Source organism: Felis catus, chromosome B1, assembly GCF_018350175.1.
Source record: "Felis catus isolate Fca126 chromosome B1, F.catus_Fca126_mat1.0, whole genome shotgun sequence".
Taxonomy (NCBI): domain Eukaryota; kingdom Metazoa; phylum Chordata; class Mammalia; order Carnivora; family Felidae; genus Felis; species Felis catus.
The window spans coordinates 159,999,857-160,025,277 of NC_058371.1; the positions used below are offsets into that span (position 1 = coordinate 159,999,857).

The 25,421-nt window shown below is 38.9% G+C and overlaps 1 protein-coding gene across 7 annotated transcripts in view; it reads right to left on the reverse strand.

Moving 5' to 3' along the window:
• The window catches only part of CRACD (capping protein inhibiting regulator of actin dynamics), a 173,082-nt gene that overhangs the window by 114,330 nt on the left and 33,331 nt on the right, over positions 1-25,421 (reverse strand). For 2 of the 7 annotated variants that reach the window (XM_045056344.1, XM_045056345.1), the window contains exons 3-6: positions 19,512-19,613; positions 17,473-17,577; positions 16,258-16,384; positions 15,977-16,060 (exon numbers count right to left, since the gene is read on the reverse strand). In XM_045056344.1, the coding sequence (XP_044912279.1) occupies positions 15,977-16,043 (67 nt within the window). In that variant the 5' untranslated portion in view covers positions 16,044-16,060; positions 16,258-16,384; positions 17,473-17,577; positions 19,512-19,613. Of the gene's footprint in view, positions 1-3,766; positions 5,148-15,976; positions 16,061-16,257; positions 16,385-17,472; positions 17,590-19,511; positions 19,614-22,727; positions 22,858-25,421 lie in introns of those variants that run through there. The other 5 variants (XM_045056346.1, XM_045056349.1, XM_045056348.1 and 2 more) reach the window with 5 other exon arrangements.

Here is a 25,421-nt window from a genome sequence, read left to right on the forward strand (position 1 = left end):
ATCCAAAACATCAAGGTTTTACAGAGAATAGACTGGTGATTGCCAGAGGTAAAGGTGGGAGTGGGGAGGGGGATATGGGTGAAGAGGGTTAAAAGGCAACTTCCAGTTATAAAATGAATAAGCTATGGGGACATAATGTACAGTATGGTAACTATAGTTAATACTATGGTGCATATCTGAAAGTTGCTAAGAGAGATCTTAAAAGTTTTTATCACAAGAAAAATATCTGTAACTATATATGATGACAAATGTTAACCAGACTTACTGTAGTGATCATTTCCCAATATATACAAATATGGAATCATTATGTTGTATACCTGAAGCTAATATAATGTTTGATGTCAATTACACCTCAAATAAAAAACTTTCAGTGTCTTTTTTTTTTTTAAGTTTATTTTGAGAGACAGAGAAAGAGCACGAGTGAGAGAGGGGCAGAGAGAGAGAGAATCGCAAGCAGGCTCCACACTGTCAGCACAGAGCCTGATGTGGGGCTTGAACCCACGAAGCATGAGTTCTCACCTCATCTCCCCCAAGCAGAACTTGCAAGGACCATGCTTCCCTAGTAGAACTAAGGCTCACAGAATCCTTTGTTCAAATGTATAATACAGGCATGTCACAGCATGCCATAACTACTATTTGTTCTAGTCAGTATTTTTTTAAAATATTTTTAAATGTTTGTTTGTTTGTTTGTTTAGAGAGAGACAGAGACAGAGACAGAACCTGAGCAGGGAAGGAGCAGAGAAAGAGGGAGACATAGAATCTGAAGCAGGCTCCAGGCTCTGAGCTGTCAGCACAGAGCTCGATGAGGGGCTTAAATTCGTGAAATGTGAGATCATGACCTGAGGCAAAGCCAGTCACTTAACTGCCTGATCCACCAAAGTGCTCCTAGTCAGTATTTTTTTTTTAAGTTTATTTTATTTATTTAGAGAGAGAGCTTGCACACATGCATGAGCAGGGCAGAGGCAGAGAGAGAGAGAGAGAGAGAGAGAGAGAGAGAGAGAGAGAGAGAGAGAATCCCAGGCAGTCTCCAAGCTGTTAGCACTGAGCCCAACTCAAGGCTTGATCCCACAAACCCATGAGATCATGACCTGACCAAAATCCAAGTGTCAGACGCTTAACCAACTGAGCCTCCCAGGTGCCCCTGTAGTCAGTATTTAATAAATGAATTATCAGGCCTTACAGCCAACCCAACTCCTTCTGCAAAGATCCTAAATTCAAAGAATGGGATTCCAAAAAGAGAATCAAAAGGCAGGCTTATAAAAAAAATGACTAGCTCACTGAAATGAATTTATTGGTTTGTCTTCATTCCAGATGGTCCTTGAAATCAACATCCTGTATTACTCACACAGCACATCAAGAACGGCAGAGAGCCTCGTGCCCTTCTTCCCACAGGTTCCAGCAGGCTGACTCCTTCAAATAGGAACAACTTTCCCTTAGGCATATACTAACTAAAACCCCACTATCTAATTTCTTAGGGAGGAGAGTGAAGTTAAAGAGCTGGTTAGTGGAGAGTCAGGAATTGGTCATAAGAGCAGAGACTAGAAATCACACATACTCCTAATTAGATCCCTGTGCTAATCTCCTAGAAAGCAAAGGAAGCCTTCAATCTTACTACTCCTTGTTTCTTGCATGTTTAGGATATTTGAGCTGATGAGCAAGTCTGTGGCTACAGAAATACTCCTGAGCTTTGACAAAGATATGGGCGTGGCTGCCTGCCCCACCTATAGGTAGGTTTCTGAGAGCTTTTACTCCTTTTTTTTTTTTTTTCTTTACTCAAATGTAATCTTTTGGTCTCCTTTCTCATCATTCGTACAACCAAACAGCCCTAATTTTACTTCCCTCCTCATTTTACTTTCCTGTAGTGTTATCATACTGCAAGCTTCAGTGCACTTAACGGTCATTTACGTTTTTACAGATTATGCTGAATCTCAGACCCAGCACCTCTTAAGATTTCACCAAACACAAAATTTAAGCAGTGATATAAATCTTCTTATGTTCTTCTTACCTCTTCTTATGCTGTAGTAGCCCTGGAATCACAGGACTTTAAGCAGGAAGGTATCTGAGAGATAGAGAGGTGAATATCTTTGTCCAAGATTATGCTAGTTAACTGCAGAAACTTGATCAAAGTCTGTTTTCCTAATATCCGGTTCACTGTTATTTCTATTACATTTAGTTATCTCCATTTTTTTCCCTTAATCTTAGATACTGCTTTCAAATTTGTTTCATAGCAAACTATGGTCTAGCCCACCAGAATCCTCAAATGAAGGAATTTTCTGATACCAGGAGCATCTTCTTGAATCGTATTCAAACTCCCGCCTGAAACAGGGAGTCCAAGTGTGGGTGAAGGGGGGCAGAGAGCTGGAGTTGGGGGGGAGACTCATGTTATTCATGTTCAACTAGATGAATTCATCTTCACACCATCTACCAGTTAGATAGTTCTGAAGTGACCTGATATTGTATCTTTTTCATAATATCAGTAAGTTGTATTTAGGACAGTGAAGGTCAAAAGGCAGACCAGGCTCCAATGCAACTATTTGGCCAAATATCAAGAAAGATGGTAGATTTAATTGCTCTGTGTTATTGTCCAAAGTAAATGAAAGGAACAGTATCATTATAAAACAAATAATTCCAGGGAGAATCTTCCTGCAATCATCCAAAATCCTTGTAGGGAACAAATTATTTGTAGCCATCATAAGAAAATTCTTGCATGTTCAAGTAGACAACTGTTATGAATTGAATTTTGTCCCTTCCAGAATACCTTGGAGTCCTAACGCCTAGCACCTCAAAATGTGACTCTTATTCAGAGATAGGATCCTTACAGAAGTAATCAAGTTAAAATGAAATCATTAGGGCGGGCCCTAATCTATGTGACTAATGTCCTTATAAAGAGGGAAAATCTGGACAGAAACACATAAAAAAAAAAAAAAAGACAGTCTGAAGACACAGAACACCACGTACTAGCCTAAGAACACCTGAGGCTACCAGAACCTAGGAGAGAGGAGTGAAGCAGATTCTCTCTCACAGACCTCAGAAGGACTCAACCCCGCCAACTCCTTGATTTGGACTTCTACTTTCCAGAACTGTGAGATAATCGTTTCTTTATTTAGTTTGTTTCTTTATTCCCCGAGTTTCTGTTGTATAAGTCACCCAGTACATGGGTGCTCTCTGATGGAGCCCTAACAAACTAATACAACAGCTGATGGCTGATGGGATTCTAATAACGCCCAGTCAGTGCTCCAAGGAATCAACTTCAGGTTAACACAGAGATGACCTCTTAACATTAACAGAAGGTATATAGCTTCGCTCACCACAGAAAAACAAATCCAAGAGTTTTTCCAATTGGGAATATTTTACATATTTATGCAAACACCAATTTCAAATGATGCTTCTCTCTAAATGCCACCTACCACTTTTGCCAAACTGGGTACACAGAGTGGCCACACACACACACACACACACACACACACACACACACACAGAGTATATCCCTATATTTGGCTTTGAATAGATCGGAAGTTCCCACAGTTGCTGGGACTATGACTGCAACAATTCCTGTCAGTTTAGCAGAGGAGATTGGAACAGCTGCATCTTCAATACACATCATTGTCTTAAAAAGATGCTCAGAGTGAATTACAATTAAATTACAGAGCTGTCAAAAAGGGTTATAATAATAGCATTTATTCACCACATTTACGAGGCCAGACATACAAAAAAGGAAATAAAAGCTGAGGGGAAAAAAAACAAAAACCCACTCCACATTACTTACCTCAGCAGGAAATGTGGTTGAGGGGAGAAGAGAAGATGAATTAGTTATCATGCAAAGAGCATAGCAACAGCAATGCTCTGTGTTTCCAGAGGGTCTTCCATTCCAGAAGTCAGAGGCACTTTAAGTCATCATCTGGTAGGGACTCATCTCTCTTTTGCAATTGGAAAAAGGAGGGCCAGCAAGGGTGCCATGACTCACCCACAGTTACAGACAAGCAAGGGAGGAGCTGGGACCTGAACCAAGAGCAAGGATGACTCCCGCCATGAGCTAAACAAGGAAAGCAAAATCAGGGCAGCCAGATCTGGCCTCTTGTTTTGCTCTCATCTAGAAGAGTATATTCATTTATTCTGCAATTATTTATCATGCAGCCCTTGGAGAAGACCGAATATTGTCCTTCGCTTCTCCTGCCAAAATGACACAGGTAAAAGAGGGGAAGAAAATCCTCCACTGCCATTTAGTCAGTTCTGCTACTAATCAATAATGCATTCAGAACCACCGGAAGAATGGTACAAGTCACTTAGTCACCTTCAACCTCAGCGTCCGAAAGATAGATCGAGGATAGTAATGCTTATGCAGTGACAAAACTCCTTGAATAAAAAAAAATTTGCTAACTAGATCACCATGCAATCCAGCAATCAACAAATATCTACTGCATTCCCTCTTTGTGTAAGACATGATAGAGACTGTCAGAAACCAAGAGAGGTGTCACGTTTAGACTTGTTTCTCAAGTGCTCTAGTTAAAGAGAGAAGATACACAGAAAGATAAAGCAAAATAAGGAAGCACATATACTGTATTTTAAGTTACTAATTAAGTCACTTAAACAAGTTCAGAGCAAGGAGAAAATTAACTGATTCTTACCAATCTATTTCTCACCCTTTCTTCCCTGAATATGATCACATAATGGTGGCTTACTTGGCACCCTCAGGTTTACCTGAGAGTTCTGAAAATTTATTTCAATTGGTCATTCAATTAAACCATCCTTTCTACTAGTTAAGTGGTGTTTCCATTATACATTAAGTCCCAACCCATCCCCCATTTTAGACCCTTGCTTGGTGGCAGTAGAATGAATCACTAGGGAAAAAATAAAAACATCTCTAGTAGCGCTACATCTGATAAAATCGATGACTTTATAGGAGCTGTTCCCTGAATTAAGACAAAGGATAGATGACACATGACATTATTCTCCCACTCTGTGCCAAGGGCAGGTATCACTTATTGATCATGTAATTATTTTTCTGCTCAGTGTACATACAGCCCTACAATCTTTCTTAATACAGTACCACTGGCAGCCACTGGTCAAAACTGACTGGTGATAACAGAAGCCACTTGCAATTACAGTGAGATTTTTTTAAGTTTATTTATTTATTTTGAGAGAGCATGAGTGGAAGTGGGGCAAAGAGAGGGAGAGAGAAAATCCCAAGCAGATGCTAGGCTGTCAGTGTGAAGCCTGACTAAGGGCTTGATCCCACAAACTGTGAGATCATGACCTGAGCCAAAATCAAGAGTCAATGCTCAACCAACTGAGCCACCCAGGCGCTCCTGCATCTAACTTCTTAATAAGCTAATTATGTCATACAACATTTACGCTCTAGGTTCAAAAGGTGATGAGCAGAACATGATTCAAAGATAAGTGTGACAGAGATGGACAGCTACGCCCCAGTATCCATTCTCTTTTCACCAAATGTTAAACTCCACTTTTAACTGGGTATCTGGCTATCTTTTCAACAAAATGTTAAACTCCACTTTTAACTGGGTATCTGGCTATCTGCAAAAAAGTACTTGAGTTCTAGATAATGGGATATAGTCAGCCTCCAGGTTGTGTGCTTAAATGGGTAGAGAATACATACTAGGGCTGGCCAAGCAACAAGGAGAAGAACTTAGGTCCCAGATTTCATTATGGAGTAGAGCCACCATACTGCCCCCAAAGTGTCTATCTACCTCTAAGCTGTTATGAGAGAGAAATAAGTTTCTAATGTCTTCAAGTTACTGTTATTTTGGGTACTGCTCCTTGTGGACAAGCTTATATCCTGACTAGCAAGATAAGCATATATTAATTTGCACTAACCTAGAGAACCAGTTCTTTTATCAGGAATAAAGCAATATGAGAGAGTAAAAGGAAATTTTTCTTTCAAATATAAATCAAAGAAAACATCTTCCAATCTGCTTTAAATATTTTCAGTGGTGACAATCTCATATTCCTATGAATTCTGTATTTATGTAGACAGCAAGCACACATCTCACATCTCATATATCTTTGTATGTAAATCTGATCATACAGAATATCTCACATGGAAGTTCACAGGTACAATACTGAGCCATGGGAGTATTGGAATGTTTCAAAACTGTAGATCCTGAATTTTTGCCATCAGAAGTGGCAAATAAATCTGAAACAAATCTGAGGATCTAAGCTAGTAAATAAAGTATTTTATTTCTATAATGAGTCCTGGACTCTTAATTTCCATCCCTTTTCCCAACACACACACACACACACACACACACACACACACACACACACACACACACACACAACTTACTCACTCAAAACATATCCATGCTTATACTCACACACAAACATGCATACAAACAAAACATTTACATAGGTTACAAAAGAGTTTAGAAAAGTACATGGGGGCTTAGTCATCTGTTCTGTATGATTTTGGCTCTTGCAAAGTATATCCCCATAGTCTCTGTCCCATTTCAAACCACTCTTTGGCACTACTGTGGTCTGAATACCAGGTGAGACAGTTGTATACCAAATCAACATGGCTCTTCAGCTACCCTACTATAATTTCATGGTAGGAACAAATGCAGGGTTTCCAAAGACCAATATGAACAGATTCCATCTCCCATAACTCTTGGTGTGTGCATTATTTATTTTTGGTGGGTGTGGGAAAGGAAGTAAATCTAATGTCCTTTTAATTTTTAATGTCAGCGCCCAGTTAAAAAAAAAAAAAAAACCTTAAGAACCTGACTTCATTTACCTCAATCCTCACCTCTCCCTGGCTTACTCACAGGTAAGGCTAGCCAGTAATTATAAAAGACTATGAGGATTATAATGATTCCTTTTTCTCTTTTTATATTTCACTGAAATTTTTCCTTGTTTAAATATGTATCATCCTTGTTTTAAACATGTATCCTCTCACTTAGAAGTAAGACCTAAAATCTCACCAACTTAGAACAGAATGATGGAAGAAGAGTCTAATGGATCTGTTTGCCTACCACTAAAACAGCTCATTCAGTGAAGCTAGGGAGATGGACTGCCAAATCCCAATGATAGACCATTTTTAATCAAAAGAAAAGCAATTTTAAATATATATAAGCAAAAACAACAACAACAACAAAAAAAGGGCAAAGAGCTACAGCCTAGATGTAAACCAGAGAAGCCCAGGTACTTAAGGACCACAAATCAAGGGATTTGGATTATCATATTAAGAAGAAAGGACATTCCAGCTTATCACTTTGCCACTCTGTGTAAAGGGACCAGCCAGGTTGTTGCCTAGGCAAGGTGACCTTGTAGGATTATACAGGCTCTTGCCTGCATGAGGATGCCCAGCCAAGCATGTCAGAGGTGAATGAAACCCAGCTTGCCTGCCATTCTTCAAGTGCTAGGCTAGCTGCTCCAGCATAGGGCTGTGACCACCTGAAGGAGAGGCAGTTTGTTTTTTTTGATATACACAAGGTTTTGAATCACGGGCTCATGGGGCTGCATCTGTCCAGAGAGGACACTGTTGGATAGCAGGATGTGCCAGTTGAGAACAAGCCACTTTAGCATAAGGTTATTTTGAGCTGAAGGCAACTGAGAAGCAGATACAAGAAGAGCTCTCTGCCATCCCCTTATCTGCCTAGAAGCAGGACGAACATTTACAAAGGTATTCTCCCTCCCCTCTCTACCAGGAAGGACAAAAGTTAATGACTGGAGACAACTTAGACCCTTATCAGCTGGGAGACAGCACCAGAAGAATCTAAGTAACAAACCTTACTAACTAGCTTTTATCTGTCAGTAGTTTCTCCATATATTTTCCCTCTCACATTTGCCACCACTAGAAATTCAAAGTCCTTTTCCTTTGTCCTGTCACTTCTCTATTTATTGTCCCTTTGCTAAGATGGTATATAAGACCAAATTTTAACTATCCCTTGAAGTTATTATCTGAGTACTCTCATTCTAAGTTTAATGCACACATTACAAAACTAGTTTTTCTCTCATTAATCTGTCTTTTGTCAGTCCAATTTACAGAACCCCAAGTAGAGAACTAAGGAGAATAGTGGAAAGAGTAATTTTTCCTTCCCTATCACACCTGTCCTTCATTCTCAAAAGGCAGGTTTTTTTTTTTTTAATTTTTAAACATTTATTTATTCTTTTTTTTTTTAATTTTTTTTCAACGTTTTTTATTTATTTTTGGGACAGAGAGAGAGCATGAACAGGGGAGGGGCAGAGAGAGAGGGAGACACAGAATCGGAAACAGGCTCCAGGCTCCGAGCCATCAGCCCAGAGCCTGACGTGGGGCTCGAACTCACGGACCGCGAGATCATGACCTGGCTGAAGTCGGACGCTTAACCGACTGTGCCACCCAGGCGCCCAAACGTTTATTTATTCTTGAGAGAGAGAGAGAGACAGTGTGCAAGTGGGGAGGGGCAGAGAGAGGGAGACACAGAATCTGAAGCAGGCTCCAGGCTCTGAGCTGTCAGCACAGAGCCTCACATGGGGCTAAAACTCATGAACTGCAAGATCATGACCTGAGCCGAAGTCGGATGCCTAACTGACTGAGCCACCCAGGTGCCCCTGAAAGGGCAGTTTTGTTTCAAGAATTAGAAGGTCTGTAGCCCTATATGGAGTTAAGTACTAGATGATCTCAAAAAAGGGAGAAAGGAGAACTGGGGACACCACCTATGTACCCTCTCTTGGTAATAGGGTACCTCTGGGTCAGGAGGTGAAGCTAAGGTGAGCAGAGCAGTGTCATGGGAATGCAACCTGTGCAGTCCCAAAGAGCCCTATGCTTGTTCTAATGTTTTGCTTTTACTGTTTTAAAATTCTTAGTTTTTTTTCTAACAAGGGTCCTCATATTCTCATTTTGCACTGGACCCCAGAAATTATGTAGCCATTCCTTAAGGTGAAGGTGGCATAGTAAAGTGCTGAAAAGTTAGAAACCACTCAATGCTACAGCCTCTAGGAGCACAGTTCAACACACAATATTGGACTTGGGGGTGAAAAGACAAAGGGACCTTAAGAAGCTACTGACCAGACCCTCCTATAAGCCTTGGATTGGTAATGACAGAGCTCCCAGGGACTGCTGCCAGGGATGAGAAGCTCAGGGTGGTTAATTTTGTAACCCAATCGCTCCTCCTTCAAGTATGAGAAGTCTGTGAAGATTTGAGTCCCTCAGAGAATTGCTCCCAGGTACCAAATAACACAAGTACTCTGGCTCAGTGATGGTCCTTTCCAGCCCTCAATGATTACTGGTTGGCTACTAGCCCCAGTCAGCAGGAGGGAGAAACAAAGAGAAATGTCCTTACTGACTGGTTTGATCACAGACATTTCTATTCCCTTCTTTTAATAATGGGAAATTGAGGATTTGATTGTGATACTCATCTGCCCTCCTATCCTTCTTTTTACCCTTCAGCATTAAAAAACAAAAGTTTATCTATTTTGAGAGAGAGAAAAAGCATGAACAGGGGAGGGTCAAAGAGAGAGAGTCCCAAGCAGGCTCCATGCTGTCAGTACAGAGTCTCAATCTCAGGAACCATGAGATCAATACCTGAGCCAAGAAAAAAGAGTTGGACGCTTAACTGGCTGAGCCACCCGAGCGCTCCTACCCTTCAGCATTTTTATCCTTCTCTTTTAACTCTTATTACAATGTGCAATATTACAGAGGCTAATTTTCTATAGGAAACATTCAGGAAACTTCATTAAGATCATATGTATCTCCCCACTAATTCATCAGTTAGGCAATTAGGGTGAAGTGGACTCTTGTAGTGAAAATAAATTCTTTTTGAAATTTCAAAATGACAGTATAAATGAGATTTTAAGGCTTAGTCTACTATTACCTCCAGTTGATAGAATTATAAATTATTTCTTATGTTCTTTATATTATTTATTTTCAAAGTGTTTCATAATATTTTACTTTTGCGGTTAGAAAAAAATAAAAATTGTAAAAGATTTAGCCTGAGTAAAAACTATTTCCACATATTTTAGGAACATCTTTTTTCCATATAAACTGCTGATATACTAATGAGAAATCATTTTTACCTATTCATTAAAGCTAGTTCCTTAAGAACTTCTACTCGGAGCCTAGCTCCAACTGCTGTATCTTTTCATCTTTGTAAACCTTAAGAATGTCACTTAATTTTTCAAATGTGGGGTTTGAAAGACACAGGAAAAAGATAAGTAAAAATCATTCATAATCCAGTCACAGTTAGAAAAAAATAATCTAAAATAAAAGGCAAAATATCTCCCAACCCCGGTTTTCTAATACATGAAGAGATGTATCTCTTTTTTAAAATGAGAGAGATTACAATATTTTCATTTTTTCACATAAAAGTGTATCATGCACATCTACACTGGACAGCATACACACACACACACACACACACACACACCCCTTGTCCTTTTTAATGGCTGTCTGAACCATGATTTATTTAGTCAATTTTCCCATTGCTGGCAACAGATTGTTTCTTGTTATTGCAAATATGGCTTCAATGAATAATCTGGCATATGTATTTTTATATATAATGCTATTACTTTTGCAAAATTCTTAAGAATGCTATTCTTCAATTAAAGAGGACAGGTATTTTAAATATTAATAAATGCTATCAAATGGGGTGCCTGGGTGGCTCGGTTGAGTGTCCGACTCTCAATTTCGGCTCAGATCATGATCCTGGGATTGTGGGACTGGGCCCCACATCAGGTTCCACACTGAGCATGGATTCTCTCTCTCTCTTAATCTCAATCAATCTCTCTCTCTCTCTCTCTCTCTCTCTCTCTCTCTCTCCCTCTGCCCTCCTCCTCAAATAAAGTAAGTAAATGCTATCAAATTATCCTCTTAAAGGATTGATCAATTATACTCTCATAGCTTATGAGTACCCCATTTCTCACATCTTTTATTGCACATAACATTATCAATGTTTTTCAAAAGTTCTTAATTTGATTCTAAAAGAAATGTTTCCATTCATATCCCAGAACATCTTTCCACACAACTTTTGGCCACTTGTGAAATTTCATCTGTAAATGTGCTCATGGTCATGCCTATGTTTTCACTGACCATCTTTCTCTTGCTGTTCACTTTTATACACTCACTGCTCAGCACCCCCAATGATACTCGCTGCTCAGCACCCCCAATGATACTAGCTGAGTCACTCCTTCACAACACCCAGTGCTGAGGCTGCCGTTAGACCGAGGCGAGAGCAGCATCTAAGAACATACCAGCCTCATTATTTAATATTTTATTGTTTCAACATCCTAGCATGAAAGAATAAAAAATGTCTGTCTACCTGCTACTAATGACCATAAGCATAAAGCTTTAACAGTGCTCTGGAATGTTCAAATACCAAGATAGCTTAATAGAAAGCATCACATCACAGCATACATAGTCATGAAGTTATTTTCTTCACGTGAATAATTTCATGTGTACACACAGCAGTAAAAATCACAGCACACCTCATCACACTGTGAGCAGCCTTAAAGAGACAGAGCCATCTACTCTCAGGAGAAAATTGCTTTAAGTTGTTTTGGTTTTTACTGAGAGAGAGAGAGAGAGAGAGAGAGAGAGAGAGAGAGAGAGAGAGAGAGAATACCAAGCAGACTCTACACCACTAGTGCAGAACCTGAAGGGTTCAAATTCACAAACTGTGGATCAGGACCTAAGCTGAAATCTAGAGTTGGATGCTTAACCGACTGAGCCACCCAGGCATCCCTCACCAGAAAATTTAAAAATAATTGCATAGAACATTATCATCCTTTGTAAAAATATCTGAATGTTTTAAAAAACTAAAATATAATTTACCAAAAGATGACAAATGTTTGATTAGAATGGTGAGTTTGGGATATATATATTTTTTGTCTTCTTTAAATTCTCTAAATGGTATTTTAATTTCATCATTTGAAAGTAAGTTTTAATTCTGAAATTAGAGTGGTGGTGGTCACACAACTCCATGAATATACTAAAAACAGAACCATATGCCTTAAAAAGGTAAATTTGATATGTGTGTTATTTCTCAATACAGTTGTGATCTTCATAAAAGTAAAATTTTAAAGTTAAATACTGCACTGTAGGGGAAGGAAAGATATGGGAACTCTGCACTTTCTGCTTAGTTTTGCTATAAAAACTAAAACTTCCCTTAAAAATAAGGCATATTTTAAGAAAATACTACAATGCAGCCTTTGTTAATTTCTCACTAATTTTATGTTTAAAATTCTGGGAGGCAGTAGAATACATAAAAGCTACAGCACAGATAAGCCTCTTTTCAACCCCCTGTTCTTGGCAATGATATCTGATAAGCAGCTGAATGTGGCTTCTTAAAGCATCAATGAAATTCGTGTCAGCATATTCAAAAACTTCTGGGTGACTTTGATTCTAAGGTAACTTACTGGGCCTGTGTAGAGTAATCTATGCTCCCACTATGCTTAGTAGAATTAACAATGTTGAGTTTGATAGTATCTTAGAGATATCCATTATTTCTCTTTCTATTCTGCTCAGCTTCTGGGGTCCCAGCTGATGATTAATGAAATTTTCAATGTGTTGAACTATTTCATATAAAATTAAGTTCTAGGTTAATTAAAAAGCCACCAAGAATAAATTGATTCCATTTATCACCAGTGTACTGTAACGGACAGGAGCTCTCTGGGGGCTGGCTGTTCTTTTAGAACCTTCTATCCTAAAATGGGATAACTTACAAATATTGTATCTAAAGGGCTAAACAAGAAGCCATAACAATCATCAAGATACAAGTGAAACTGTTCTACTATAATGAATTTGGTAAATAGACTTCCAAAGTTTCTTTTCTTCAAAAACGTATATAAAAACAAGATCCCTTTTTATTCCCAAATGATGAATGGGAACAAAAGAATATTTCTATGTTACGGTGGTCTAGTGTATGGAAAAGAGTCACTACTCCCAACTTGGGATCTTTAAATTTACTCCAAGTGTTGTGAAATCTGTTCTTGGAAGCTCAGGTAGGAGAATGCTTCTCCCTGAAAGGAAACTTGCAAAGTCCTTAGGGAGAAGTCCTTGAATACTGATTGGATTTCAAACTAAGGGCATAAGAAAATGTTACATTCTCTCTAGCCAAGCCTGTTCCTCAAGACCTAAATTAAGGTACTGCTAAAAACATGGAACAAAATTTAAACAACATTTGTCACAAGACGGTAGCACTTCTTCTTTCAGTTTGCTACCTTGATACAAGTCTTTGGGGGCGACAACTCATTCAAGTGGCTGTGTGTTCAGATCATCTTCCTGTGACAGTGTAATTTAGCAGGAGCATCTGTGACTAGGGACAACTTTCTTTAGGATTTGTTTAGCCTGTTATACATCAAGCTGTAGGGACTGACCTCCCCAAACTGCCACTCTGCTCTGAAAGAGGTGAAAAGGAGCCCAAGAAAGCACAAACAAAAACCCAGAAGCTGAAAAAATACAAAAGAATCCACTTGATGAATGAAAAACACAGGAAACTTTTGACTGAACATAAGTGATCTATGGCTGCTCAGGTTTTAATAAATTTAAATCACCGACCATCAAAACAAAAACTACTGACGTAAGATTAATATTTGTTCTCATTTTAAAGTATATTATTTTTTCTATGCCTTTTATTTTTCCCTTCAACTTTAAGGGTATAAATATTCCATTCTGCCTTTAAAAAAAAAAAGTCAGCATGGAGAAGGGACACATTTTTTTGTTCTATCCTACAGGCACTATAAAGGACATGTCCACAGCTCTAAGAAAAAAGTTACTTGTGAAGTAACAGTGCCTGGCACAAAGTAGATGATAAGCTCCCAGTAAGTACAGACAGAGAGCTCTGCTCTTGAAAGTTTTATGTGTCTATTTCTTCACATGTGCAAAGTAGTTCAATGAGTACTATTTTTTCCTATTTCCGTATTAAATACTACCTTCCACCACATCTAAGGGACAGACAGATAATATCTTGCTGTATTGCAGGAGGGTAGGAATGAGATCATTATGCATCTGTTTCTTCCCTGATTAAATGCTAGAGCTAACTTCTAATGTCAGAGACCTATGATAACACAAATTCGCTCTGGAGAAGGTGCCTTATCCTATCTTCTGTTTGAGGTTCGTGGTCATTGGGCCACAAAATTTCTCATGATTCACAGAAATGATAGCTTAAAATGAAATCTGGTTTGTTTGGGGTTTGGACAAGAGATACTTTTTTTAAATTTTTTTAAAATGTTTTTCTTTATCTTTGAGACAGAGAGAGACAGAGCATGAGCAGGGGAGGGGCAGAGAGAGAAGGAGACAGAATCGGAAGCAGGCTCCAGTCTCTGAGCTGTCAGCACAGAGCCTGACGCGGGGCTCGGACTCACGGACCGTGAGATCATGACCTGAGCTGAAGTCAGACACTCAACTGACTGAGCCACCCTGGCGCCCCTGGACAAGAGATACTTGAGGAATCAACTTTATAATCACAGAACTGTGCAGATGCGCCACACAGCAAAGTAAAGCTGTGATTTCTAATGAAGAGACATAATGTTGTCAAGGGAGTCACATAATCCAGGAAAAAAGAAAAATATTTCCTAAAAAAATAAAATAAGAAACTAAGAAGGTCTAACAGACTTCTTTGTAACCTTCCTTAGGGATGTAGTAAAGCCTTCATAACATGAGTCACAGAAAATTACTGTGGGGCCAGACTCTCACATACTGGAAAGTCATACTGTCCAGAGGGTCTGTGTTGTTGAGCAGGGGTAAAAAGGAGAAAGTAGTTCAGTGAAGGCATAATGCAGAATGTCTACTAAAGCTCTCGTTTATCCTAATTTTGACTTCTACTTTCCCAAAGAGAAAAGTTTACAACATCCAAACAAGCTATTGTAAACCCACTTTTTAAGGGAGAGAAACTCTGCTCCAGATAAAATAAAAGAAAAAAAAAAACACATAACACCCAGGAAATCAACCAGCAAGATTGCATTAATATACACAGATCCTTTACATCTCTGCCAAGGAAGGTGGGGATTAATCCAATCACTGTTGGCTTCCATGTAAGTCATTTGAAAGAACTTGGGGGGAAAAAACTGAAATGGGAGTTTAAAATCAAAATGTTCTAATCACTAGTAGTAAAAATAGATGTATTTTAGGACTTACTGAATGCAATATATTGTGATAATTCTTATTTATATGGTATAATTGAAGGATGAGGTTAACCAAATGTTACTCCTCTCAGTATCAAATTTTTTTAAAATAAAAGTATTTTGAACAGAAATTTTTCGATAATAAATTATACACTGAATAGAATGTAAACTGTTCTTGGAGTCTCGGGGCCATTATTATTAGGCTTAAATGTAATAACATGATATCTTAAGGGAATTATTCAAGATGTTCTGTTCCTGTCAATGCCCTTCTGCCTTAAAACATTTTTTGTGCCTATTTTAAAATAAGTATTCTGGGGGCGCCTGGGTGGCTCAGCCAGTTGAGCGTCCGACTTCAGCTGGGGTCATGATCTCACGGTCTGTGAGTTTGAGCCCCACGTCGGGCTCTGTGCTGACAGCTCAGAGCCTGAAGCCTGCTTCGGATTCTGTGTCTCCCTCTCTCTCTGCCCCTCCCCCACTCATGCTCTGTCTCTCTCTCTCCTTCAAAAATAAATAAAAACATTAAAAAAATAAATAAATAAAATAAGTATTCTGCCTCCTTCTTTCACGTGTTTAACTGTCACTTCTTATTAGGTCGGTGAGTCTTTTTCTCATAATTCCTTCTTTTAAATTTATGCTTCTTGTGCCTGTGCAATAGGAGATCAGATAATCAAGAAGGATAGAATTGTTTGTACAGAAAGAATCACCAGGTGCCAAGCAAAAGCCTAAGAAGCTCCCCTAGGAGTTTGGAGAATGAATGATATCTGTTTTAGCTGCCTTTGCTTTGCTGTATCCCAGACAGTTGAGGTCATTGTACAAGTAATTTATAGTTAAATCCAAGCATTTCTGTACATTAAAAGCAATAAGGAAAAGATGGCTTTCGTCTCTTTAATGTGCCACTCAGAGTAGGCACTCTGTATCGTACCTGAAACAACAGCACTCAGAGTCTCATTATGGACATTCTGTGTAAGTTTAATTCCCTCCATGGCCATGATTTTGTTAAATGTTACTGAAATAAAAAGTACAACATGCAATCTGTGAGCACCAAGCTTGTGAAATTGGAAAAAAAAAAAAGTGCCCCACACCTATATTATCAATTCTGTGGTGCATCTTCCACTTCAGTGAAAGAAAGCACACTACCTTTATCATGTTGATGCATATTAATTTGTAATAAAATGGAAGAGATAGAGGAAAACAAAGTGATACCTGTAATAAAACACTGAAATTATTATTGCATTTCACAGTCTATAAGAACTGCACATTCACAGAATTACAGTCTCCATCAAACTGCTGACCCCTGCCAACAGGGAAAGATTTACTGCACTCTTCACACCTGAAAAGGAAAGGTAGGATTAGTTCATGGACGCTTTCCCTTTCAGTATTAATAGAGTCAGTGTTTATACTAGATGAAACTACATGATTCCCAAACAATGAGGAAACCTCTACCTTGCCAAATTTACAAACTCTCACATCTTATCTCTTCTGTTTCAAAATGTTCTCTAATATCCACAGATTTGTGTTGTCATTATAGTCTAATTTCTCATAATTCTTTTAAGTGAAGAGAATAATAGGTTTATAAAATATAACAATAATCATGATGATGTTTTCTTCTGTTCTTATATTATTTTCTAAGTAGTTCAACATTTTTTTGCAAATATTCACTCTCACAGTCATTGTTTATTAGGAAAAAAAATTATGCTGGACTGACAAAACTAAGGCAAAAATTTTTAAACAATTTATTATATAAAGTAGATTTATACCCTCCTGCTTGGCCAGATGTAACAAGTTTCCATTTTAAGTTCTATTCCTTTAGCAAGATTAAATTCCATGTGCTTCTCTAGCTACACCCACAGATTCTTGTAGCCCCCATCTTCCTACCTGGTATAAGTAATCACCTGAACTGTCTTTATACCATAATGTCTTTTTTTCCCCAAACTTTCTTACAGTTTTTCAAATACCAACCACGTTCTTGAACTTTGTAATTTATACAGCTCTTATCAGCTGTTTTTTAACAACGTTTTTCCATAAAGCATTTGTGCATCTTTCCCCTACATGTTTATAGCCATGTTTTGACCATGGTCCCCTCTATACCCTGAAACTCCTTTATCCTGGCACAGTGGCTATACTAAGCAAGCTATTTATTCTCCCTACTTCTACGTCACAGTATGAAGCATCTCCTTAAAATACACTTTTCACAACCTCTTCCTTTCCCAGGTCTTATTCTTTTAAAGGAACCACATCAGTCTCAAGTAGAAACATGACACTGAATACTTTTCTTATGGTTTTTTTCAACATTACAACCAAAAGTCTCTTCCTTTAAAAATTCCTGAATTTATGACTTCCATCCCTCTCCTAATGTTACTGAATTTATTGCTATGACAATTAACAAAATTGCAACATAAATGTCATCTCTCTACTTACATTTGGCCAGATCTATCCAAGAGGTTTGAATCACTGGAAGGTCCATCCACTTTCAGAGAACTAGTCCTATTTCCCATGGTTTTACTTTTCATTTTTCATTTATTTCTAAAACATAAACTATATTAGTGGTTCCTTATTCAATTTAGATTCCTTTTATGTATCTCTTAGCTGCTTCCTTAGCTTAACTACTTTGTTAGTGGTAATCTTAAATCCCATCATCACTGAAGAACTGGATATTTTAAAGCTTCACTACTTTTTGTTATTGCTGTCATAATGTTGTGAATGCCACAATATTGCTTTTGAATGCAATTTTCTGGGCCTGACTTACAAATGTCCTCTGTTGGATTGGCTGAAATAAGTTACATGTTTTCTTTTGTAGGATCTATTGCTACTGTATACTGCAAAATTGTGCCTATGGATTTGTCTTTTACAATCTACCCATCTGATAGTGGGATATGTTAGCCAAGAGTTGGAAGAATGTATCCATATCATTCACTCTTTATGAGAACGTGTCTCTAGTCATTTTATACCTTACTACACTGACTTTTAAAGTGCTCATATTGGTATATTTTCCCATTTAATTCAACTCATCAACTATTTACTGAGTGCCCATGAAGAGTACAATACTGAACTATACAAATCGGGAACCGAAAATGAAACACAAATCATAATGTGTAAATCTATAATCTTAACAGAGGCAGGATATAGAATGCACCGGTACTAGAATATAAAAAATACACTTTTCTTCCTGACCTTCTAAATAAAACATAGTAGGCTATAAGCATTCTTCGATTGCTTTGATTCATATTTGCCAATTTGATTATTTACAAGGCATTCCTTGAGATTATGTATACAACAGTAGCCACAGAACATGTAACAACTTGCAATTTAATAGAAGAATAATTTCATAAATCAATACCAACATCTCAATCCCAATATGCTTTTGTTGTTCTCTACTTAAAATATATGGGTTTTTTTTGGTGGAAAATTACCTACTGTAGTAAAATGAACAATTTGGGAATGAAGAAAATCTAGATATCTCTAGATATGTTGGCGTTTGGAAATCTCAACATATACTTCTTATTTCACTTTTCTAATACACCCTTTCTCTTGTCAGTTTTTTTTTTAAACATGATTTCCTCCAAATGAATCAGTGCTGTGATATGCAGGAAGGAACTATCTCTGTGATTATTCTACTTGGTGCTTAACAAACATTATGGCAATACGCCAAAGTACATGTTGGGGCTGGGGCCTCAAAGATTAATCAGACATTGTCCCTGCCCTAAAGGAACTCACAGTCCTATGAGACAGTGTTGTCTGTGTGGGGTGAAGGGAGGCAGGTATTAGTCAATCTTATACCACTTCTCCCTAATGTCTGAGATCATAATTCTACATGGAATTTCAAAGATCTCTCATGCCTGTATTTTATATGAAAAGGTTTACATTTTTGAGACCAGGAAAAAGTCTTCTCATTCCTCTTATTTGAAATCAAGTATTTTCCATAGGTTATTTGTTTTCCTCTGCACAGAACAATGTTTAGTTTTACGTTTCTTTCTTCCCGAAGTCTTTTAAACATGACATGTCAGACCTCAAGTCATTTTTTTATCTCTTGGTCAGGTTTCTCTTCATCTCTCATTTCATTACTCTTCCTCATGGTCAATCTCTTCATAAGTCTTCACAACATTATTAACCTCATATTTCATTTTTGACATTTGTTTAAGCAGACTCCTGTGCAGGAAGACTATTAGAGGTCTTTATTATAGAACTGCTGTGGTTACTATACAAAGAGTTCATACTTTATCTATGGTTGTGGAACAGATGTGATTTTTTTTTGTATCACAACTCAAAATGCATTTTTCCCTTAGAGATAATATTGTTAAGTGGTGGTTGTGGTATTTCACCCAGATCTCCATTGAGGAATTAAGGGCTTATTCCCCTAAATATTTAGTGCTGCTACAGAATGCATGTCCTTAGGTAGGAGAGTAATAGCCCCCCAGAGACGGACCCTTTCTAGTCCCTAGAACCTGTCAATACATTACCTTTCTTAGCAAAGGGACTTTGCAGATGTGAGTTAGCCAAGGATGTTGAGATGGGAAGATTATCCTGGATTTTCCAGACAGGCCCAATGCAATCACAACCACCTTTGCAAGAGAGGCAAGAGTGTCAGGAGTCACAGGAAGAGATGTGATGACAGAAGCAGAGGCCAGAGAAAGACTGGAAGATTCTAATGAAGGGAGCAGAATATGCCACCTCAAAATATGCCATTTTGGCATACTGATTATTTTGAATTAAAGTTTCTTGGGAAATAGGCAGTGCAAGGACACTCTTGACTTTCCTGTGCTCTCCCTGAAGGCAGGAAATAAGTCTCTTATGTGAAAGATACCCACCCTGTGCCAAGAGGGTAGAAGGCATCCTTACTAGCAGACAGGCAAGTCAGGGCCAAGAGGATAAATAAACAAACTTTGTTACATTTTCACTAAAATAGTACCCCAACCCCAAACCTCTTTGTTTTGTCAATTCTTCACAAATTTATTGTTTGCCTAAGAGGTATAGAAGATTCCTGCTTTGGACACTTCGAGTATCATATTTTTAGGGGGCTCCTGTACATATGAAATTAAATTTGTTGTTCTCCTGTTATCTTATGTCCATTTCACTATTAAACCAGGCAGAGAACCTGAAAGGGAACATTTTTCCACCCCTACACTACATTGTTGGCCTTGAAGGTGCAGGAAGGAACCACAGGCTAAGGAAGGCAGCAGTCTCAGAAGCTAGAAAAGGCAAGGAAAGGGATTCTCCCCTTGAGCATCCAAAAGGAACACTGCCCAATGGCCTCATTTTAGACCTCTGACCTCCAGAACTGTAAAATAATAAACGTGCATTGTTTTCAGCCACTAACTTCATGGTAATTTGTTTCAATAGCAACAGGAAACTAATACACATCTTGAGAAAAATTATCAAGGTTTCTGTGATCAAATAAATGGGGGAAACATTATTCACTTTATCTCCCTCTCAGTGCCTACAATTTGAGAAGTCCTACAGTGAAGAATTCTGTTTAACTTTGTTTAAACTAGAATTTTCCAAAAGTACTTAACCATAGACATTTTAAGGACTGTTTAACAGTACTATTCATGGAGCCTACTTTGGGAAAAAATGCTTTGAGGATTTATGCTATGGATAATGGCACCCAGAAGAGATGCAGATATTCATTTATCTAGACTGAAATTCCATCCACTGTTGCTGTTTCAGTGAATTATTATTGAGTGTCCATTTTAGCTTTACATTGTGATAGGTATCGGGATGAGGGAAGAGGAGGTGAGACATAAAGATATAGAAGAAAATATTACTGACTCCAAGGAAATCATCATTTAATATGAGATATGACATATTTACCAAAAACTGTAAACCAGGTAGAAAACATTAGGTTCTGTGTGTGTGTGTGTGTGTGTGTGTGTGTGTGTGTGTGTGTGTATCTCTCTATATATATCTCTCTCTATATATATACATACATATATGTACATATGTATGTATATATAGATAGATAGATAGATAGATAGATAGATAGATAGATATAGATATATATGGGCAGGATGGGCTGTGAAGTTTGGAGAAAAAAAATGAATCATTTCCAGGAAGTTGGGGGTGTCAGAGAATGAATTATGAAGAGCTGGCATTTGAATTTGTCTTTTTTAAAACTGTTTTTAATGTTTGTTTATTTTTGAGAGAGAACGAGAGAGAGAGTATGAGCAGGGGAGGGGCAGAGAGAGGGAGAGACATAGACTCTGAAGGCACAGAGCCTGACACACGGCTCAAACTTGTGAACTGTGAGATCATGTCCTGAGCCAAAGTCAGATGCCTAACCAACTGGGCCACCCAGGCGCCCCTTGAATTGGTCTTTTAAGGGCAGGTAGGCTGATGATGATGATAAGAGAGGGAAGAGAAGAAGGGCATTGTGCAGTGGTGGCATCAGAGTAAGCAACCCTACCTATGACAGGCACTACCTGACCCAAGAACTAAGTTGTTCCCTACTGGGAAAAGACAAGCCTTGGTAAGCCACATCCTTGTCTGTGCAAGAATCAGAATTACAAATTTGTGGGGTGGCAGGGGGGTGCCTGAGTGGCTCAGGTGGTTAAGTGTCCAACTCTTGACTTTGATTCAGGTCATGATCCCAGGGTTGTGGGATGGAGCTGAGCGTGGAGCCTGCTTAAGATTCTCTCTCTCCCTCTGCCCCTCTCCCCTGCTCATGCTCTCTCTCTTAAATAAAAAATTAAAAATACATACATACATACATACATACATACATACATACACACACAAAATACAACCAAACACTTAATATAAAACTTTGGGGTATTTTTCTGCATGGAATAGACTTTCTGAGACTCCCTAAAATATGTACCTGGTAAAGTTTAGACTACAGATGTTTTTTGCTTTTCCTGGTAAATATTCCTAGTGGTAAGGATATAGCCTTTTTATTATTCCTTGGACCTCTAAACTTCTGTTCAGAACTGGAGTCATCTGTTGAAAAAGTTTCAATGCCAACTCTATGTGTGTGAAGACTAGGCTTTAACAGTAAATGGGAAAGGGGGACCATGTCTGTGCTACTTTAGCTTCCTGTTTCGTGTCAGCTTTAGTCTCCTTGGGAGCAGATACTGTCTCACTGTTCTTTGTAAGCCTCAACTCTAGAGCAGTGGAGGCACTTGGCATACATTTGTTGAAATGGTGAAAGGATTATCGAAGTGAAATCTTGGCTCCACTCAAACCGACTTAGAAAAAGAATTTTCTTAAACATTTATTTCAAAATGGAAAAGGAAGAGTAAAACATGTGGCATTTTAGAGGTAAGGAATTCAACAGAATTTTTTGGTGGGGGAGGGGCCTTTAGCCCCTAGAAGAAATAAGGCTTCTCACTTTCTGGAAGAGATGCCTGCACTATCCGTAGGCTTGATCCAAAGAGAGTGGTGAATCAAACACTTATTTTCTGACTGTTCCTTAAAGAAAGAAAGGGTGGGATTTAGAGGATCACAGGGCTCCTCCCAAGAAACACATTCATGTAGATGTGACCTCTGGAGATTGTGTGCCCCCGCCCCTGTTTGTCTGGCAAACACCTGCTCATCTTTCAAGGCAGCTCGAATGACAAGTCTGGGAGGCCCTGCGGCTCTCTGTGGCAGTTGTTTACTCTGCCCTTTGTGGTTTCCAGCACTCTGTGCAGAACTCTCTCAAATATCACTAATCGCATTTTATACGGTTATCTGCTTACATATCTGGATTCAATTCCATAAACTTCTGCTAGGGCAATGTTAGATTCAAAGGCAAAGACTCCGGCCTTTAGAAGCTACTTCCTTCTCCAGGAGGCAGACCAGCATACAACTACTTATAATTCTCAGCAACTGCAAGAGAACATAATGCAGAGAGGAGGTAACGGGAGGGAGGGCAGGGTCTTAGTTCATATCCTTAGGTCTTGGCACAGTGTCTGGCACATAACAAGTTCCAAACATGTTAATGGAGGGAGGGAGATAGGAAGAGATGGAAGAAGGGGGGAGAAAGGGAGAGAAGGGAAGGAAATGACAAAAATGCCCCATCCCTGTCACTGTGCTGAACATTGTCAATCAATTAGTTACTATAAAGGTGCTATTCTCAGGTCCCTGGAAGAGAGGTTTTGGAGCAGAGAGTTGATGTTTCAGTCATACTTGGCACACAATACCATGCATGATAATCACCATCTGAGGGCAGCAAGTCATAATTTGTCCTGTATTTAACTCTCATCCCACTCCCAGGGGGTCTACAGAACAGAGACTTACAGAGGTTGCGTTCTCTGAAAGCACTAGCTCTATGCCAATTTAATTCTTGGGTTCTGCATCATTAGACCAGCAGGCTTCCTTGCTTCTGCAAAAGGATTTAACTAGAATTTTGGTGCCCTCAGAACTCTGTCTGCCACCCAGCTCCCTATTTCTCTGCCAGTTTCATCTGCACAATGCATCTTGGGTTACATATGGCAGAGAGAGAAAGGAATCTCATTTCAAGCCTCTGCTGTCTGCATCGCACAGCCCTCCCTGAGCAGCCTCTATTTCACAGGGGAGAGAAGGGAGGAGGCAGGATGATCAGCCTCCTCAAAAGATGAGAGTGTAAAGTATTTCTCAAATTTTCATCTTCAACAGCTGGTACCATTCAACTCCCTGGGGTGGGGGAGACTATGCTTTGTTGCTTAGCTAGCAATATAATCTCTAGCTATCCTGATGCCAAAGTATCAATTACAGGTTCATTTGGATGATGGGATAAATTGGTGTTGAGACCACTAGACAATGACAGAAATTGGAGGTGGTGGGAAAGGATGCCAAAGGGGGCTGACCTCTATCCTGAAGTACAGTCGAATTCTTCCTATCCTTGCAAATTAAGTAACTTAATTCTAAACTGCTAGTTGTCTCATGAAGAGAAACCCACCCGCAGCAGAAGAGAAGCAGGTATTCCTGAATGTTTTTCTTCGAGGGCATAATTAGAGAGATGTTAACACTCCTGCAGCATCCCAGCTCTCCCAGTGTTATAACAGGAGGAAATCGGAAAAAACAAACAAAAAAAAAACAACAACGATGACCTGCATTTAAAAACAAATGTTTTACCAGACACAAAAAGTCACATATTATATGATTCCATTTATATTAAATCGCTACAATAGGTAAATCCCTAGCAACAGCAGATGGGCGGTTGTTAGCGGTTGAGGGGAAGGAGAAATGGGGAGTAAGCGCTTCAGGGGTACAGTGTTTTCATTTGGTGGGTGATAAAAATGTTCTGAATGTACTAACTGCCACTAAATTGTTCACTTTATGTTATATGAATTTCACCTGAATTAAAAAAAAATAAATGTTTTGTAATTGAGGGCTTCAGTATTTCGCATTGCTCAACAATCTACCGCTGCTGGGGAATAGGGAGGACTTTATTCCCATTCCACAGTGATAAGAGGGATTAAGTAGGTCTCTAAGTTCTAATACTTGTCACCTTTTGGCCTTTCCTACGAAAAGCCTAGTATATTCCCAGAATGTCTGTCACAGGGAAGTAATTCAAATCAATGACCCCTGACTTGCTTGGCCCTTGACAATGAGCAGCAGCAGCGACAGCAAGAGCAGCAACTGATCATCACAGGGCTAGATAATCAAACGTCCATGGGGTGCACCTGTTTACCAGCCTCTCAGCCAGCCGCCCACACTAGACCCAGGTGGCCTAGCTGCATTCGGGGACATGAGACAAAGACTATGGGCCATTTTAATTCAGTAGAAAAATATGAAGACCTTGCTCTTGCCACACTCTTTCAGAGTCAAAGAAAATTAATTTTAACAGAATAGAAGCATCTTTGGAAGGGAGGCAGTTTTTCCCTTCTTGTTTGATACTAAGAAGAATATACGCTTCAACACACAGATCCAAAGCAGTCAGCTGTTAAGTGAAAAGAGAAGCCCACAAACTTAGGAGGAATAAAAACATATTGAGAAGTTAAAAGAAGGGGCTCTGAAAAGAAACTACAAGACTATGTAACATCAAAAAATGGCTAACAACTATATTCATTTTTTTAATTTTTTTAATTTACATTCAAGTTAATTACCATATAGTGCAACAATGATTTCAGGAGTAGATTCCTTAATGTCCTTTACCCATTTAGCCCATCCCCCCTCCCACAACCCTTCCAGTAACTCTCTGTTTGTTCTCCATATTTAAGAATCTCTTATGTTTGCTAACAACTATATTTAAAAGCAGGTAGGGGACTGCCCAGTCTTACCCAACATCTCCCCGCTCTCACCCCACACCATGCAGTCAGGGCCACAGACAAGTAGGCCTCCCGAGTCCTCACCCAACCAACTTTCTGAACCATTCCATTTGTCTCACATTCTACTTACTTCTTGACATACCTCCAATTTTTCTGGTTTTGACCTTATGACTTTTTCTCCAACCACAGTTTGTCTCACCA